General features: G+C 40.3%; 1 protein-coding gene across 2 annotated transcripts in view; it reads left to right on the top strand.

Moving 5' to 3' along the window:
• The first annotated feature begins 7,378 nt into the window (after positions 1-7,378).
• Positions 7,379-18,656, top strand: part of LOC106591338 (up-regulator of cell proliferation) — a 31,156-nt gene continuing 19,878 nt past the window's right edge. Inside the window, exons 1-6 of one of the 2 annotated variants that reach the window (XM_045716358.1) lie at positions 7,401-10,017; positions 13,438-13,812; positions 13,950-14,008; positions 14,988-15,084; positions 17,461-17,513; positions 17,917-18,642. In XM_045716358.1, the coding sequence (XP_045572314.1) occupies positions 13,503-13,812; positions 13,950-14,008; positions 14,988-15,084; positions 17,461-17,513; positions 17,917-18,036 (639 nt within the window). In that variant the 5' untranslated portion in view covers positions 7,401-10,017; positions 13,438-13,502 and the 3' untranslated portion in view covers positions 18,037-18,642. Of the gene's footprint in view, positions 10,018-13,437; positions 13,813-13,949; positions 14,009-14,987; positions 15,085-17,460; positions 17,514-17,916; positions 18,643-18,656 lie in introns of those variants that run through there. The other variant, XM_045716357.1, reaches the window with a different exon arrangement.

The following is an 18,656-nucleotide window of genomic DNA, read 5'->3' as shown; positions in this document are numbered from 1 at the left end:
GATGTCAATAAAATATGACAAAAGTATGTTCATACAGTTCTTATACATGTGTAATTGACCAAAAAAGTCTAAAGAATTTCGAAAAACGGTCCAGAAAGCACTTTTTTAAGGGGGTGATAAGTTTTCGATAAGTGTTGACTTGTGTTATATTTGCAATAAGAAAATTCACGGGGAGCGTGCTCGCCATCTATAGGATTTTTTTGGTGTGACACTTTGCCATATGACATTTGCAATATGTTTTGGATGAAAATGGGCCAAATTGAGTGGTATTGTCCATCGTGTGTATGTTTTGTGCGGTGCCAATATGTTCCCATTCTATTTTGTCCATTTCATGGGGGTCTTCCCTTAGAAGGCTACAGTGCCTTGCAAAAGTATTCATCCCCCTTGGCATTTAAAAAAAATTGCATTACAACCTGTCATTTAAATGGATTTTTATTTTTATTTCATATAATGGACATACACAAAATAGTCCGAATTGGTGAAGTGAAACGAAAAAAAAGGGAAAAGTGGTGAGTGCATATGTATTCACCCCCTTTGCTATGAAGCCCCTAAAGAAGATCTGGTGCAACCAATTACCTTCAAAAGTCACATAATTAGTGAAATAAAGTCCACCTGTGTGCAATCTAAGTGTCACATGATCTGTCTCATGATCTCAGTATATATACACCTGTTCTGAACACCACTAAGCAATGGGCACCACCAAGCAAGTGGCACCATGAAGACCAAGGAGCTCTCCAAACAGATCAGGGACAAAGTTGTTGAGAAGTACAGTTCGGGGTTGGGTTATAAAGAAATATCCGAAACTTTGAACATCCCACGGAGCACCAATAAATCCATTATTAACCTGTTGGGTCTAGGGGGCAGCATTTGCACGTCTGGATAAAAAAAATGTACCCGATTTAATCTGGTTACTAATCCTACCCAGTAACTAGAATATGCATATACTTATTATATATGGATAGAAAACACTCTAAAGTTTCCAAAACTGTTTGAATGGTGTCTGTGAGTATAACAGAACTCATTTGGCAGGCAAAACCCTGAGACATTTTCTGACAGGAAGTGGATACCTGATGTGTTGTATTGACTTTAAACCTATCCCATTGAAAAACACAGGGGTTTAGGAATATTTTGGCACTTCCTATTGCTTCCACTAGATGTCACCAGCCTTTACAAAGTGTTTTGAGTCTTCTGGAGGGAGATCTGACCGAACAAGAGCCATGGAACGGTGATGTCCCATTAGACACCTGGCGCGCTACTTCATGTTGGGTACCCTCGTTCCAATACGTTATAAAAGAGTATGCATTCGTCCACCTTGAATATTATTCATGTTCTGGTTAAAAAAGGCCCTAATGATTTATGCTATACAACGTTTGACATGTTTGAACGAACGGAAATATATTTTTTCCCCTCGTTCATGACGAGAAGTCCGGCTGGCTTACATCATGTGCTAACGAGACGGAGATTTTTGGACATAAATGATGAGCTTTTTTGAACAAAACTACATTCGTTATGGACCTGTGATACCTGGAAGTGACATCTGATGAAGAGAATCAAAGGTAATGGATTATTTACATAGTATTTTCGATTTTAGATCTCCCCAACATGACGTCTAGTCTGTATCGCAACGCCGTATTTTTCTGGGCGCAGTGCTCAGATTATTGCAAAGTGTGATTTCCCAGTAAGGTTATTTTTAAATCTGGCAAGTTGATTGCGTTCAAGAGATGTAAATCTATAATTCTTTAAATGACAATATAATATTTTACCAATGTTTTCTAATTTTAATTATTTAATTTCTGACGCTGACTTGACTGCCGGTTATTGGAGGGAAACGATTTCCTCAACATCAATGCCATAGTAAAACGCTGTTTTTGTATATAAATATGAACTTGATAGAACTAAAAATGCATGCATTGTCTAACATAATGTCCTAGGAGTGTCATCTGATGGAGATTGTAAAAGGTTAGTGCATCATTTTAGCTGGTTTTATGGTTTTGGTGACCCTGTCTTTGACTTGACAAAACATTACACACAACTCTTGTAAATGTACTGTCCTAACATACTCTAAATTTATGCTTTCGCCGTAAAACCTTTTTGAAATCGTAAAACGTGGTTAGATTAAGGAGATGTTTATCTTTCAAATGGTGTAACATAGTTGTATTTTTGAAAAATTTGAATTTTGACATTTATTTGGATTCAAATTTGCCGCTCTTGAAATGCACCTGCTGTTGATGGAGTGCACCACGGGTGGCACGCTAGCGTCCCACCTAGCCCCAAGAGGTTAAAAAAAATTGAAGAATATGGCACCACAACAAACCTGCCAAGAGAGGGCCGCCCCACCAAAACTCACGGACCAGGCAAGGAGGGCATTAATCAGAGAGACAACAAAGATACCAAAGATAACTCTGAAGGAGCTGCAAAGCTCCACAACGGAGATTGGAGTATCTGTCCAATGAACCATTTTAAGCCGTACACTCCACAGAGCTGGGCTTTATGGAAGAGTGGCCAGAAAAAAGCCATTGCTTAAAGAAAAAAAATAAGTACATCCGTTTGGTGTTCGACAAAAGGCATGTGTGAGACTCCCCAAACATATGGAAGAAGGTGCTCTGGTCAGATGAGACTAATATTGAGCTTTTTGGCCATCAAGGAAAACGCTATGTCTGGCGCAAACCCAACACCTCTCATCACCCTGAGAACCCCATCCCCACATTGAAGCATGGTGGTGGCAGCATCATGCTGTGGGGATGTTTTAATCGGCAGGGACTGGGAAACTGGTCAGAATTGAAGGAATGATGGATGGCGCTAAATACAAGGAAATTCTTGAGGGAAACCTGTTTCAGTCTTCCAGAGATTTGAGACTGGGACGGAGGTTCACCTTCCAGCAGGACAATGACCCTACGCATACTGCTAAAGCAACACTCGAGTTGTGGAGAAACATTTAAATGTTTTGGAATGGCCTAGTCAAAGCACAGACCTCAATCCAATTGAGAAATTGTGGTATGACTTAAAGATTGCTGTACACCAGCGGAACCCATCCAACTTGAAGGAGCTGGAGCAGTTTTGCCTTGAAAAATGGGAAAAAATCCCAGTGGCTAGATGTGCCAAGCTTATAGAGACATACCCCAAGAGACTTGCAGCTGTAATTGCCGCAAAAGGTAGCTCTACAAAGTATTGACTTGTTTTGTCTTATTTCTTGTTTGTTTCACGATAAAAAATATTTAGCATCTTCAAAGTGGTAGGCATGTTGTATTGACTTCAGGAAACAGAAGACATGCCCCATCGATGGGACTGCAGTGGAGAGAGTCAGCAGTTTTAAGTTCCTTGGCATCCACATCACCGAGAACTTGACATGGACCAACAACACCACCACTCTTGCCAAGAGGGCGCAACAGCGCCTTCACTTCCTAAGGTGGCTGAAGAAATGTGTCATGTCCCTCCCGGGTACTCTCCAAATTCTACCACTGTACCATCGTTAGCGTCCTGACTGGCTGCATCATGGCCTGGTACGGGAAGTGCTCTGTCAACGACCGCAAGGCTCTCCAGCAGGTATCGAAGGTGGCCCAGTACATCACTGGGGCCGTGCTCCCTTCCCAGTCAGGACGTCTACTCAAAGCGGTGCCTGAGGAAGTCCCGCAGCATCATCAAGTACCCCACATGGCCAGACACTATCTGAGCATTGGGTCTCAGACCAACAGGCTCAGAGACTGTTACTCTCGACAAGCCATCAGAGTGCTGAACACTTGATTTGGACTGACCAACTGCAATCACTCACGCACGCACGCACACACCTACACATACATACACAAACACACACATCCACACACACCCACACATAGACCCCCCCCACACCCACACCCACACACCCACACCCACACACACACACACACACACACACACACACACACACACACACACACACACACACACACACACACACACACACACACACACACACACCTACACATAAACTAAATGGCATCATGAACATTAACAGGCCATTTTAGCAAAAACCTGGTTGCCTCTTGGCCACAAGTGAATCTTCCAGCAAGACAATAACCTCAAGCACTAATCAAAATCCACAAAGAAATGCTTAATTGACCACAAAATGAACGTTTTGCAATGGCCATCTCAGTCTCCAGACTTGAACCCCATTGATCACATGTGCTTTGAATTGAAAAGGGCATAAAAACAGATGAAGGATATCAAGGATCTGGAAAGATTCTATATGGAGGAATGTTCTAAGATCCCTTCCAACGTGTTCTCCAATCTCATAAAACATTTTAGAAAAAGACTCAGTGTCATTATCCTCGAAGGGGAGGGTGCTAGAGTATTGAAAACAGGTTTGCCAATAATTTGGACCCCTGTCTTTTCGAGTAAAGAAAATAATAAATTAAACAAAATCTTTCTCTGAGCAATTGTATTAGTATATAATTATATAATTTCATATTTTTTTAAGCATAGAATATAACTCAGTGTTTTCATTACTTATTTCATACAGTATTTTTTGCGCATCTTCATCAAGGGTGCCAATAATTAAAGACCTCATGCTATACACAACTTCTGCTACTAGACTTTGTATTTATGTACTGCACAATTTAAACACTTGCTCTCCCTGACACACGTGTAAATATTGTATTATAAATTGTTGAGTGGTTTCCTGTATTTATACATGCTATATGTTTAGTCTATTCTACCGAGCCCATTTACTTTAAATGTTTTATTAATATATTTTATTATTTCTTAATGGTGTCACTTTATTGAGAGGGAACATGCAAGTGAGCATTTTGTTGGACGGTGTATACCATGTGTATCCTGTACCGATTCTGTATATTATCATCATATTATACAGAAGATGGCGCCGACAGACATGGAAGCTCTGCTTCTAGCTCCTAAGCAACTTTGCAGTATTTCGTTTTTTGTGCGTGGTATTTCTGACATTATTAGCCCAGAAAGTATTTTGTGTTATTACATAAAGTCGGAAAGAGCTTGCGGATATCAGAGCGGGGGTAACTCAGCAGCATTACGACCAGAAATACTGCTTTCCCAAATTGTATCCTTTGTCTGTACCCCCCAGGGCAATGGAACTTATCCCAGAGGCTGCTCCAAGACACCGGTGGAGAAGAGATATTCGGAGTGGTCTTCTAGTCTGACTCAGGAGGCGTGCACACCATCCACCGGTTTTGAGTATATTACTCGCTAATGTCCAGTCCCTGGACAATAAAGTAGACGAGCTCAGTGCGGGGATCTCCTTACAGAGAGACATCAGGGACTGTAATATACTCTGTTTTACAGAACCATGAGTCTCTCCGGATATACTGTCCCCATCCATACAGCCAGCTGAGTTCTCAGTACATCGCACAGACAGGAATAAAGGGAAGAAAAAAGGCGGTTGTGAATGTTTCATGATTAACTACTCATGGTGTGATTGTGATAACTTACAGGAACTCAAGTCCTCTTGTTCTGCCTGCCTAGAATACCACACAATCAAATGACAACTGTATTACCTCCCAAGAGAATTCTCTTCGGTTATAGTTACAGCCGTGTATATTCCCCCTCAAGCCGAAACCACGACGGCCCTACACTGGACTTTGTGCAAACTGAGGCCACATTTATTGTAGCTGGGGATTTTAACAAAGCAAATTTAGGAAAAGGCTACCGAAGTTCTATCAACACATGGCCTGTAGTACTCGCGCATCAAAAACTCTTGACCATTGTTACTCCCCCTTCAGGGATGGCTACAAGGCCCTCCCTTTGGCAAATCAGATCACAATTCCACCCTGCTCCTCCCTTCCTATAGGCAGAAAGTCAAACAGGAAGTACCCGTACTAAGGTCTATTTAATGCTGGTCTGACCAATCAGAATCCATGTTTTGATCACGCGGACTGGGATATGTTCTGGCTTGCCTCTGAGAATAACATTTACATGTACTCGGACACGGTGACTGAGTTCATCAGGAAGTGTATAGGGGATGTTGTTCCCACTGTGACTATTAAAACCTACCCAAACCAAAAACTGTGGATAGATGGCAGCATTCGTGCAAAACTGAAATCGTGAACCACCTCATTTAAACACTGCATGGTGACTGGGAATATGGTTGAAAACAAACAGTTTACTTATTCCCACCATAAGGCAATCACACAGGCAGAACGTCAGTACAGAGACAGAGTGGAGTCGCAATTCAATGACTCAGACACAAGACATATGTGGCATGATTTGGCATGGGTCATCAGATCCTCAAAAGGTTCTACAGCTGCACCATCGAGAGCATCCTGACTGGTTGCATCCCTGCCTGGTATGGCAACTGCTCAGCCTCCGACCACAAGGCACTACAAGCTTCCTGCCATCCAGGACCTCTATACCAGGCGGTGTCAGAGGAAGGCCCTAAAAATTGTCAAGGACTTCACACACCCTAGTCATAGACTGTTCCCACTGCTCCCGCACGGCAACGGTATAGGAGCGCCAAGTCTAGGTCCAAGAGGCTTCTAAACAGTTTCTACCCCCAAGCCATAAGATTCCTGAACACCTAATCAAATGGCTACCCAGACTATTTGCATTGCCCCCCCCTCTTTTTACACCACCGTCTTGCTCCCGGACAAGCTAAACACCTTCGCCCGCTTTGAGGATAACACAGTGCCTCTGACGCGGCCTGATCCCAAGGCATGTGGACTCTCGTTCTCTGTGGCTGACGTGAGTAAGACATTTAAGCGTGTTAAACCTCAAAAGAATGCCGGCCCAGACGACATCCCTAGCTGCATCCTCAGAGCATTCGCAGACCAGGTGGTTGGAGTGTTTACGGACATATTCAATCTCTCCCTATCCCAGTCTGCTGTCCCTACTTGCTTCAAGATGTCCACCATTGTTCCTGTACCCAAGAAAGCAAAGGTAACTGAACAAAATTACTATTGCCCCGTAGCACTCAAATTGTTTGGGCACAGACCTGGATAGTAAGACAGAACTCTGCAGGTTATCTTTGCAGTAGATTGCAACACCGCCCCCTTTGGCAGTTCTATCTTGTTGGAAAATGTTATAGTTAGGAATGGAAATGTCAAGGTTTTTGGTGGTCTTCCTAAGCCAGGATTCAGACATGGCTCGGACATCCGGATTGGTGGAGTGTGCTAGGGCAGTGAATAAAACAAACTTAGGGAGGAGGCTTCTAATGTTAACATGCATGAAACCAAGGCTTTTACGGTTGCAGAAGTCAACAAATGAGAGAGCCTGGGGGATGGGAGTGGAGCTAGACACTGCAGGGCCTGGATTAACCTCTACATCACCAGAGGAACAGAGGAGGAGTAGGATAAGGGTACGGCTAAAGGCTAACAGAACTGGCCGTCTAGCACGTTCAGAACAGAGAGTAAAAGGAGCAGATTTCTGGGCACGTAGAATATATTCAAGGCATAATGTACAGACAAAGGTATAGTAGGATGTGAATACAGTGGGGGTAAACCTGTGCATATAGTGATAATGAAAGAGATATTGTCTCTAGAAATAGCATTTAAACCAGGTGATGTCACTGCGTGTGTGGGAGGTGGAACTAAATTGTTAGCTGAGGCGTTTTGAGCAGTGCTAGAGGCTCTACAGTGAAATTAAACAATAGTTACAAACCAAAACAGCAATGGACAAGGCATGGTGATGTAAGGGAGAGGCATGCGTAGCCGGGTGATCATAAGAGTCCAGTGCGTGGCTTCAGGCAACTAGCTAGCAGGCTAACAGAAAGGCCTTAGCGGGGCGACGTGACGGAGGAAAGTCTGTTGTGGCCTCCTCGTGCAGTTACATCAGAGGACGGATCAGCAGGGCTCTGTGTGGTAAACCAGGCCAATTTGCAAAATATGTATAGTGGCCAAAGAAATATGTCCGAAGGGCCTCTTAAGCCAGCAGTCCAATGTGCTTTAGATAGCTAGCAGGCTTCCGGATTAGCAGCTGTGCGTTCAGGGAACGTTAGCTGCTGTAATTCTAGGTGGGGGAAAAAAAATATATATATATATAATAATACAAATAAAAAAATAGGTTCAGAGCTTGCGATAGGAATCCGGAGATATGGAGAAGAATAAGTCCGACTAGCTCTGGTTTGAGTCGCGCTGTACAGACTGGCGAGAGTTGTCCGGGATAAAGGTAGCTGATGACCGCTAGCAAAGGATAGCTGACTGCTAGCTAGTAGCTTCGGAATGTATTCGATGGGCCTCGTAAGCTAACAGTCCGTTGTGCTCTAGACAGCGAGCATTCAGGGGACGTTAGCTGCGAAGGTCGGAAGGTGAGAAGGTTCAGAGCTTGCGGTAGGAATCCGGAGATATGGAGAGGAATAAGTCCGACTAGCTCTGGTTTGAGTCGCGCTGTACAGACTGGCGAGAGTTGTCCGGGATAAAGGTAGCTGATGACCGCTAACAAAGGATAGCTGACTGCTAGCTAGTAGCTTCGGAATGTATTCGATGGACCTCGTAAGCTAACAGTCTGTTGTGCTCTAGACAGCTAGCACTCAGGGGACATTAGCTGCAAAGGTCAGAAGGTGAGAAGTTTCAGAGCTTGCGGTAGGAATCCGGGGATATGGAGAGAAAAATAGGTCCGGTATGCTCTGGTTGAATCGCGTTGTACAAACTGGCGAAAGCTTTCCGAGCTAAAGGTTAGCTGATGACCGTTAGCTGGCTAGTTAGCTGGCTAGCTTATGTTGGAGATTCCAGTAATGGAGGTAGAGAAAAATACTTTAGAGAAAAAGCAGGTCCACACCACATTGGGTGAGGCGGGTTGCAGGGGAGTATTTTGAAGTATGGGGTTAGAAAAATATAAAAAGATATGCGAAGAAAAAGATATAGATATATATATATATATACACGGGCCACGACAAGACGAGGACAAAAGACGTATGACTGCTACGCCATCTTGGATTATATTCAATGACTAATTGTCACTGAATCATCGTGACATATGGCATATATTATATTTGATATATATTATTAGACGTTATTCAGTATGAGACAGTAGAAGCTCTCATAAGATGTGATCTTTGTCTTTCTCTCTTTGCATCTGATCTCTCTCTGCAGTCAGGTTGGTGTAACTGGGCTTAATCTGTATATTGCTTTGGCGGACCTTGTTTTTTTTTGTGACATTTGTCAATAAAACTCATGAATGCTGATTATGTGTTATTATATTCAAGCAAATCTACCCCCGCCCATGCAACGGCATCCTAAAGTAATTTTCCACTGACCCTCTTTCTCCCTCAAGTCACCCATCACTAATTTCTGAAATAACACAACACAAAAGTGATGTAAACACATGTACTACCTAAACATGTATTGAATCATACACATCCAATCTCTGTCACTTTATTTTGTTTAATTCATATTTTTTCTGTTTTAGTTTCAGTTTGAGTCATCTGAAATCCCCTGACTGACTTGAAGGGGGAGGGGTCGGAGCAAGTCAGTTTCTAGTCAGTGAGGTGATTTCTTGTAAATCATGCTCTCTGCTGCAGTTAAATAATGATACTTTACTGATTAAATGGGTTGTTTAGACAAAGTAATCTTAGTCATATCACTGACTCATTGTCACTGACTCACCGTGACATATGGCATATATTATATTTTATATAGATTATTAGACATTATACAGTATGTGCCAGTAGAAGCTCTTATAAGATATGATCTTTGTATTTCTCACTTTGCATCTGATCTCTCTCTGCAGTCTTGTTGGCGTAACTGGTCTTTAGCTGTATAAATCAATTCATTTTTATCAAGTTGTTGTCAATAACACTCATGAATGCAACTGTTTATGTCAAATAGTTTTGTGTTCTAATTGTAGCCCTTGTTGCCCTGAAAAGCAAATGGTAAAATACTTCATTGTGAGGCTAAATATAAGGGCTGGACATGCAGATAAGTGAAAGTCAGATACTGATCTCGGGACTGATAGGGTTAATCATGTTCTGATGCTGTTGCTCTTGGTGTGAGATTACGCCCCACATCTCTATAAAACATCAGCTGAATCTCTACTTGTAGACATATGACTGCAGGTCCCCAACTCAGCAGGCAGGCAAAGGTAAAGACATCTATAACTGTACTATTTCAACACCAAACACATTGTTGTGTGTGCAAATACAAATGGCTATTTCTGGTATTTCCCGACTGACATATAAAAAGTGAAATGTGAAACTTTGTGAGTTTCTTAAGACTGTACACGGTATGCACTTTATTTTATACAATGCCTTCTGTAATAAGTTGTATGAGTGATGATGTTTTTATATTCATTGTAACATGAGTAACTAATGCAAACGTTTAATTTCTACATTATTAAAATAATATAGGCAACACATGCAATAGGATATAGGCATTTTGTCCATTACTCAAAGGAAAAATATCAGGGACTAACATGGACTTCAAATATAATACAGATGATGCACTTCTAATGCTTATCTTAGTGTTAGATCACAATGTGTCCAGGTTGATGACATGACTTCTAACAAGCTCAAATTGGTGTTATGGCGTCTATCAGTAGTTGAAACAATAACAAGGCGTCAATCCCCTTCCCTGTTTCGGTAAAAAGCAAGGTGATGGGGCAGGAGAATTGGAACCACTCTCAAATTCATAGACAGAGCTATGGATGCAAGGACAGACCATCCATGATATCAAAAGTTTTAACAATGTTTTGAGGCTATATCATTTGTTTACATTTACTTTGTTTATATTTTGGGTTTTGAAGGGGTATGATAGTTGAACTAAGCTCATGAGGCATTTATAAGTTATATTCTTCAAGAATCAATGGGTACATATCATTCATTTATAAGTCCAAAAATGGATGTAGCAACTGCTGATTGCACCTTTAAATGCAAAGAAAGCTAAACAAATTGTGTTCTCAAGAACAAGAAAGCAACCTCCTATGCTGCCTCATATGTTCACTTTGTAACACAAGTCCATTTCTTGTTCTTGAGAATACCATTCGTTGTTCTTCCCTGCTCACACTAGATACACATGTAACGGGTGTCGTAAGGATTGGACCAAGGTGCAGCGGGAACGTGTATACTCCTCTTCTTTATTACATCAAAAGAAGGAAAAACAAACAAATCACGTATACAAAACAACGAACGACACTCAAACAGTCCTGTCAGGTGCACAGCCACAAAACAGGAAACAACTACCCACAAACCCCCATAGCACAAACACCCCTATACTTCCCTGTGGCTCAGTTGGTAGAGCATGGTGTGTGCAACGCCAGGGTTGTGGGTTCGATTCCCACGGGGGGCCAGTACAAAAAAATGCATGAAATGTATGCATTCGCTACTGTAAGTCGCTCTGGATAAGAGCGTCTGCTAAATGACTAAATTGTAAATTGTACATAGGACCTTCAATCAGAGGCAACGAGGAACAGCTGCCTCCAGTTGAAGGTCAATCAACAAACTCTAAACATAGAAATAGAAAGACTAGACTGAACATAGAAATACACTAACATGGAACATAGACCAAAAACCCCGGAACACTCTAAACAAACACCCCCTGACACGTCCTGACCAAACTACAATAACAAAAATACCCCTTACTGATCAGGACGTGACAACACATTACCATGCTGCTTTAAGATGTGTAACCAACACCAGATATATCACCACTCTACCTAATATCAGTTAGCAGTGAGGCCATCCTAAACTGTAAGGTGATACACACACTGGTACATGTTTGTCTATAAGACCATTTTAGGGCAGCTGCCAATATACTGTATTTAAGCACTTTACTCACCCTACAGAGTCATGGGGAGATTCTCAATTGCATACTCCTCGTGTCCTCTCTCGTCTCTCCTTGCCTCCTTCTCAAACCCCAATGGAAAAGCCAGAGGTCCCGCCACTCTGACCTTCTCCACCAATGGGTTTTGAAAAGGAGGTGAGGAGAGAAGATGCAAGAAGTATGCAATTTGAGATTCTCCCATGTTCGTTACCGTCTGAGATCACAGAATTGTATTTTATATAATGTTTCCAACTCAATAACTGAGTTTGTTAAGAGTGACTTTAGCTTTGATGCCCCATCATCTTGAAAGACTTTGGAAAAGTACTTATAACTCGATCATTTTATTCTGATTGATGGATTTAAATTCCAGATTGGAGGGTTGTTGACCACAGATTGCACATGTTTTTAAACCTGCTCTTTTAAACTCTCTTATACACTTGACACTGTTTTAACTTCCATTCATTATTGTTTTATGTTGTGTTGTGTCTCATGTGTATCTGTATGTATGCTAGATTCTTGGCCAGGGCTCACTTGAAAAAGATATGTAAATCTGAATGTAACTTTTCTGGTTAAATAAATGTCAAATAAAATAAAAGAATGAATTCCATATTAGCAGACATGCATAAAGACGACAGCCTCCATGCATTTACCACAAATGCCTAGTTAGCTAAATTTTCCATATCTACCTTGCTCTCCATTACTCTGTTTTGTATCTGCATTAGCAAAGTATGGATGATCTCTATTCTATCTCCTAGAGTATGGATGATCTCTATTATAGCTCCTAGAGTATGGATGATCTCTATTCTATCTCCTAGAGTATGGATGATCTCTATTCTAGCTCCTAGAGTATGGATGATCTCTATTCTATCTCCTAGATTATGGATGATCTCTATTCTAGCTCCTAGACTATGGATGATCTCTATTCTATCTCCTAGAGTATGGATGATCTTTATTCTATCTCCTAGAGTATGGATGATCTTTATTCTATCTCCTAGAGTATGGATGATCTCTATTCTATCTCCTAGAGTATGGATGATCTCTATTCTATCTCCTAGAGTATGGATGATCTCTATTCTAGCTCCCAGAAGGCTGTGATTTTGGGCTCCTGAGTGGCACAGCGGTCTAAGGCTCTGCATCTCAGTGCAAGAGCCGTCACGCCGTTCCTGGTTCAAATCCAGGCTGCATCACATCCGGCCGTGATTGGGCGGCGCACAATTGGCCCAGCGTCGTCCAGGTTTGGCCGGGGTTGGCCGTCATTGTAAATAAGAATTTGTTCTTAACTGACTTGCCTAGTTAAAACAAAAAAAAATGTTTTATTTAAACCCAGAATATAGATTGTGCTGATTTATTGTCAAATTGAACCATGTTGTGCGCCGTTGTTAAAATAACTGTGCTTATAGTGTTAAAACAATGACATCATATCTGTATTCTGACATCTTCATGCATGTTAGCCATTTTGAAGCCTGCACAATAAACACTTTATTGCCCTTTAACTGTGTATTGGATATGTCAAAGAATCTTTGGAAGACAATATGTTTTGCAATGTACCAAAAATGTTGCTAAACATTCAGGGGCAATGCTATGTAGGTGATCTAGAGAATAAATAAAAAACAATACCACTGACAGCCAGTGTAAGGAGACCAACATTTGACTAATTTGAGATCTGTTCTTAGTGTTGGTTGATCATCCACTCATTGTATTTTTTTGTGAGAGAGTAAACCACTTACAATGTTTTCCATGCCAGACTTTAGAAGACTGCTGCAGCCCGTCCATCTTTTGGTGGATTCCCCTCCTGGTGGACTTAAAGTGATGGAGAAGCCTGATGATGAGGGGTCACCAGGTGCAACAGGTGGTGAAGGGGATGGAAGAGACACCACACCAGTTCACAGCACTGGTACTCCTGATGGCATTGCAGCACTAGGAGCTATGCTACAGGGCTTCATGTTGGTTCAACAGCAGCAACAGCAGTCAATGCAAACAATGCAGCAACAGATGCAGCAGCAGATCAGCCAGCTACAGGAGGAGGTGCAGAAGGGAAAGACTAAGCAACTGTGTGTTGTGACCCCTCTGCCAGCAGCAAACCCAGACACTTTGACAAGACCAGCTCCTCAGTCCCTAGGCAAGTTGTTCATCATGCAGCTCTTTGAGGATGAAGACACAATTCACAACAATTAAACACTTCATAAGCAGTCTGCAAACTAACCACTTCCTGCATGTATGCTGATGTACAATACTATATCTCACTCTCCATTCTAGACCCAGCAGAGGAGGTATTAGCTGAACACCTTGACAAGAAGGAGGAGGAAGCAGAGAGGGTAAGACACAAGTACTTAATATAAGAAGAACAGGTCCTGAGAAAGTACCACATGATGATGTCATGTTTGTGAAATTCATAGTTACAGAAAGAACATAGGGTAATACTTTGTATTAACCATCAGTAATAAACCATGTATAAACAGAAAGAACATAGGGTAATACTTTGTATTAACAGTCAGTAATAAACCATGTATAAACAGAAAGAACATAGGGTAATACTTTGTATTAACAGTCAGTAATAAACCATGTATAAACAGAAAGAACATAGGGTAATACTTTGTATTAACAGTCAGTAATAAACCACGTATAGGGCATTTAGAAACAGTTTGCTCACCATGCATTAATCATTACCCCAACATTTGTAGATTATTTATATGAAATGTTCGATATATTTCCTTTAGAAAACATGAGCTGGCGCACACCCAGATAAAAATATTTTATGTAGAGGTGCTGACTAACGGCCAATAAACTGTAAGCTATAAAAATAAAGAAAGTCCCTGGAAGTTTATATATAGAGTGTGCTACTCTCTTTTTTTATATAGCTTATATGATATATTTCCTTTAACATCTTGTGCGTATTATTTTACCATTGATATGTTCCAAGCCATTTTGACACCTTAAGGGGGCATCAGGTACAGCTGGAATGTCTACCAATGGCATGCCCATCCTTTAGTGAGAAATTGCACTGGTGTTAAAAACATTTATAAAGAATAAACAGCAATCACTTTAGATGAGGGGCTCCAAAAACACTTTACTAGTGATTAATAAATGGTTAATCAACGTGGGAGTAATGACGACTATATGGTGAATTCACTATTTAACAATTCCTTATCAATGGCTTATTACAGTGTTTACATATGTAGACACTGGTATGGTGCTGGATTTAATGAACATTTATTTAAAAAGTGGTGGAATTTCCCTTTTTATGTTCATTTTCAGCCTAACCAATGTAATGAATTGATTTAACTGTTTTGTTAGAAATCGGAAGAGGTCCAACAGCCTTTGTCCAAAGCCAATGATGAGACAAAACCAGAGACAGATGGCTCCTCAGGAGGAAACAGAGAAACAACCAGAGGTATTGTCTCCTGTTTTAAAGTTCTTTATACCAGCTCCTTTCATTGCCCTTACACTTCATGTCTGCTTAATTACTCAAATGTAAATGTTGTCAATGTAATAACTCATTAAACTATTCAAGTTGGCACAGTAATGAACGTTATGTAGTAGTAGTAGTAGTAGCAGTAAAAGTAGTAGTAGTAGTAGTAGTAGTAGTAGTAGTAGTAGCAGTAAAAGTAGTAGTAGTGGTAGAAGTAGTGGTAGTATCTCATTATAGTAGTAGTAGTGGAATCAGTAGTAGTGGTATCTAATTATATAGTAGTAGTATCTAATTATATAGTAGTACTTGTATCTAATTATATAGTAGCAGTAGTAGTAGTAGTAGTAGCAGCAGTAGTAGTAGTTGTAGTAGCAGCAGCAGCAGTAGCATTAGAAGTAGTAGTAGCAGTAGTAGAAGTAGTAGAAGTTGCAGTAGCAATAGTAGCAGCAGTCTCAGTAGTAGCACTAGTATCAACAGTAGTAGTAGCAGCAGCAGTAGTAGTAGTAGCATTAGTAGCAGCAGTAGCATTAGAATAGAAGTTGCAGTAGTAATAGCAGCAGTAGCAGTAGTAGAAGTAACAGTAGCAGTAGTAGAAGTAACAGTAGCAGTAGTAGTAGTAACAGTAGCAGTAGTAGTAGTAGTAATATCTAATTATATAGTAGTAGTAGTAGCAGTAGCAATAGTAGCAGTAGTAGCAGTAGTAGCAGTAGCAGTATCTAATTGTACAGTAGTAGTAGTTGTAGTAGTATCTAATTATATTGTAGTATTATCTAATTATATACTATTTGTATTAGTAGTATCTAATTATAAAGTAGTAGTAGCAGTAGTAGTAGTATCTAATTGTAAATTAGTAGTAGAAGTAGTATCACTAGTAGGAGTAGTAGTAGTATTTTATTATACAGTAGTATTTGTGGAATTAGTAGTAGTATCTACTTAAATAGTTTTAGTTGTAGTGGTAGTAGTATGTCATTTTATAGTCGTAGTACTAGTAGTATTAGTATCTAATTATATAGTAGTAGTATTCATTGTAGTAATATTGGTATTAGTAGTAGTATCTAATTATATAGTAGTAGTTGTAGTAGTAGTAGTAGTAGTAGTAGTATTTAATTATGTAGTAGTAGTAGTATCTAATTATATAGCAGTAGCAGTAGTAGTACTAGTAGTATCTAATTATATAGTAGTAGTAGAAGTAGTAGATCATTATATAGTGGTAGTAGTAGTAATAGTATCTTATTATTATTATTATGTAGTAGTATCTAATGATATACTAGTAGTAGTAGTAGTAGTAGTATCTAATTATATAGTAGTAGTAGTAGTGTATAATTATATAGTAGTAGTAGTAGTAATTAATTAAATAGTAGTAGTAGTAGTAGTAGTATATAATAATATAGTAGTAGTAGTAGTAGGAGTATAGTAGTATCTAGTAGTAGTAGTAGCAGTAGTAATATTATCAAATGATATAGTAGTAGTAGATAATTATATAGTAGTAGTATTAATAGTGGTATGTAATGAAGTATTTGTATATTTTTTTTGTTCTTTTTTTAAAAATGTTTTATTTTTTTATTTTTTTAGTCATTTAGCAGACGCTCTTATCCAGAGCGACTTACAGTAGTGAATGCATACATTTGATACATTTTTTTTTTCTTCTCCGTACTGGTCCCCCGTGGGAATCGAACCCACAACCCTGGCGTTGCAAACACCATGCTCTACCAACTGAGCTACACGGGCCTGTACTACTACTAGTACTAAGTAGTAGTAGTAGTATTTTTCGCAAGTGGCACAGTGGTCTAATGCGCCACTACAGACCCAGGTTCGATCCCAGACTGTGTCACAGATGGCCGTGACCGGGAGATCACTGGGGCGATGCACAATTGGCCCAGCATAGTCCGGGCCAGAGGAGGGTTTGCCCGGCTGGGATTTCCTAGTCATCGTGCTCTAGCGACTTCTTGTGGTGGGCCAGTAAGCTTACTTGGTCGTCAGTTGGATGGTGTTTCCTCCTACACATTGGTGTCGGCTTCCGGGTTAAGTGAGCAGTGTGTCAAGAAGCAGTGAGGACGCATGGCTCTTGACCTTCGCCTCTTTCGAGTCTGTAAGGGAGTTGAAGCGATGACACAAGATCGCAACTGTCAATTGGATATCATGAAAATGGAGGGAAAAAGTAGTATCTTTCATGAATATGTGTTTGACTGGATGTGTGGGTGATATAATGGTGCAGGATTATATAGTTGACACATTATTAACTTACTTAGTGGTAAGCTAGTCATATTTTTTTTTTACTGGATCCGATCTCACTACATCTACCTTTCCCGTCTGAGATCCTGCCCTTATTAAAGTACTATATCTCAACCTCCATTCCAGGCCCAGCCGAGGTGTCAGGTCAACACGTTGTCAAGAAGGATGAGGCAGAGAAGGTAATAGACACATTTCCAGCATGGTTTGTACAGATGTAGGATCTTCATTTGTCCTATATTGTCACAGCAAAATAATCTTGCAGCAACAGGATTTAACATTTAGTCCATATTATTGCTTGATCGGTGGTTAGGCTGTTAGCTGGCCGAAAGTAGGCTACATGAAAAGTGCAATACTATTAAAAAATGTTGTGTGGGTTTTCAGTGAATTAATGTCAATAAGGAAGCTCCTCTGCATTTCCTGCAGTGCAGGAAAATTCTCAGCAACAAAATAGTGATCAAATTAAGATCCTACATCTGTATATACATTTTCAACATACGTTATGTGAAGTGAATAACAATAACATATTGTAACTGTGTGGATAAAGTGAAATCACTCATTTGTGGATGTATTATTGACCCAAAGGCCAATCCAGAGATTTCAGCTGCATCCCCTTCCAATCCAGAGAAGGGCTGGGAAGAGAAGATTAACCAGGGAGATCAGGGAGAACTAAAGCTGGGTGTTGACTGGGGTTGTAACGAGTAGACTATTCTGAAAAAATGTACTTCCATAAAATCACAGATAGAATCCACTGTTATTCTGTTGCGTTTTGTGATCTTGCTCCAATGTAGTCTATTTGGTGCAGTGCTTGACTTGGGAAGGAGCTCATCGGAACTGACTACCGGCACCTCATATTTTCTACTGCTTAAATTCCTGCACCTAAATATAAATAGTACTGGCCCGCCAAATGAGTACCGGCACCTATTTCAGTCCAAGTCAAGCACGGATTGGGAGAGAGCTCCAATTTTATGGATGTACACTTGGAAAAAGTTTAGTTTATTGTGTTCTGTTTGGTGATGTTTGGCTGCTGTTTTAACACAGATATACTTTCATAATTGTGTTCCGTGTTAAGAAGAAAAAATAAGGGAACATGTTATATTTAACAGGTAAAGTCACTTTCCTTTTTCCAAACATATCACCTTTCCTACATGATGGTCACAACAGGGCAATGACAGCCCTAGTATAAATTAAGCCCAAACCAGGTATGCCAGACTAGGCATTAATGTGCCCTAATTCTAAATGGAAGCTATTGTGCTTTATCCTCAACAGACCAGAATTGAAGATTTAATGTCATAATGTCTTAAACATGTTAACCTATGATTTCA

Source organism: Salmo salar, chromosome ssa04, assembly GCF_905237065.1.
Source record: "Salmo salar chromosome ssa04, Ssal_v3.1, whole genome shotgun sequence".
NCBI lineage: Eukaryota > Metazoa > Chordata > Actinopteri > Salmoniformes > Salmonidae > Salmo > Salmo salar.
The sequence above is the reverse complement of the archived record's forward strand: the minus strand, read 5'-3'. Positions and strand labels throughout refer to the sequence as shown.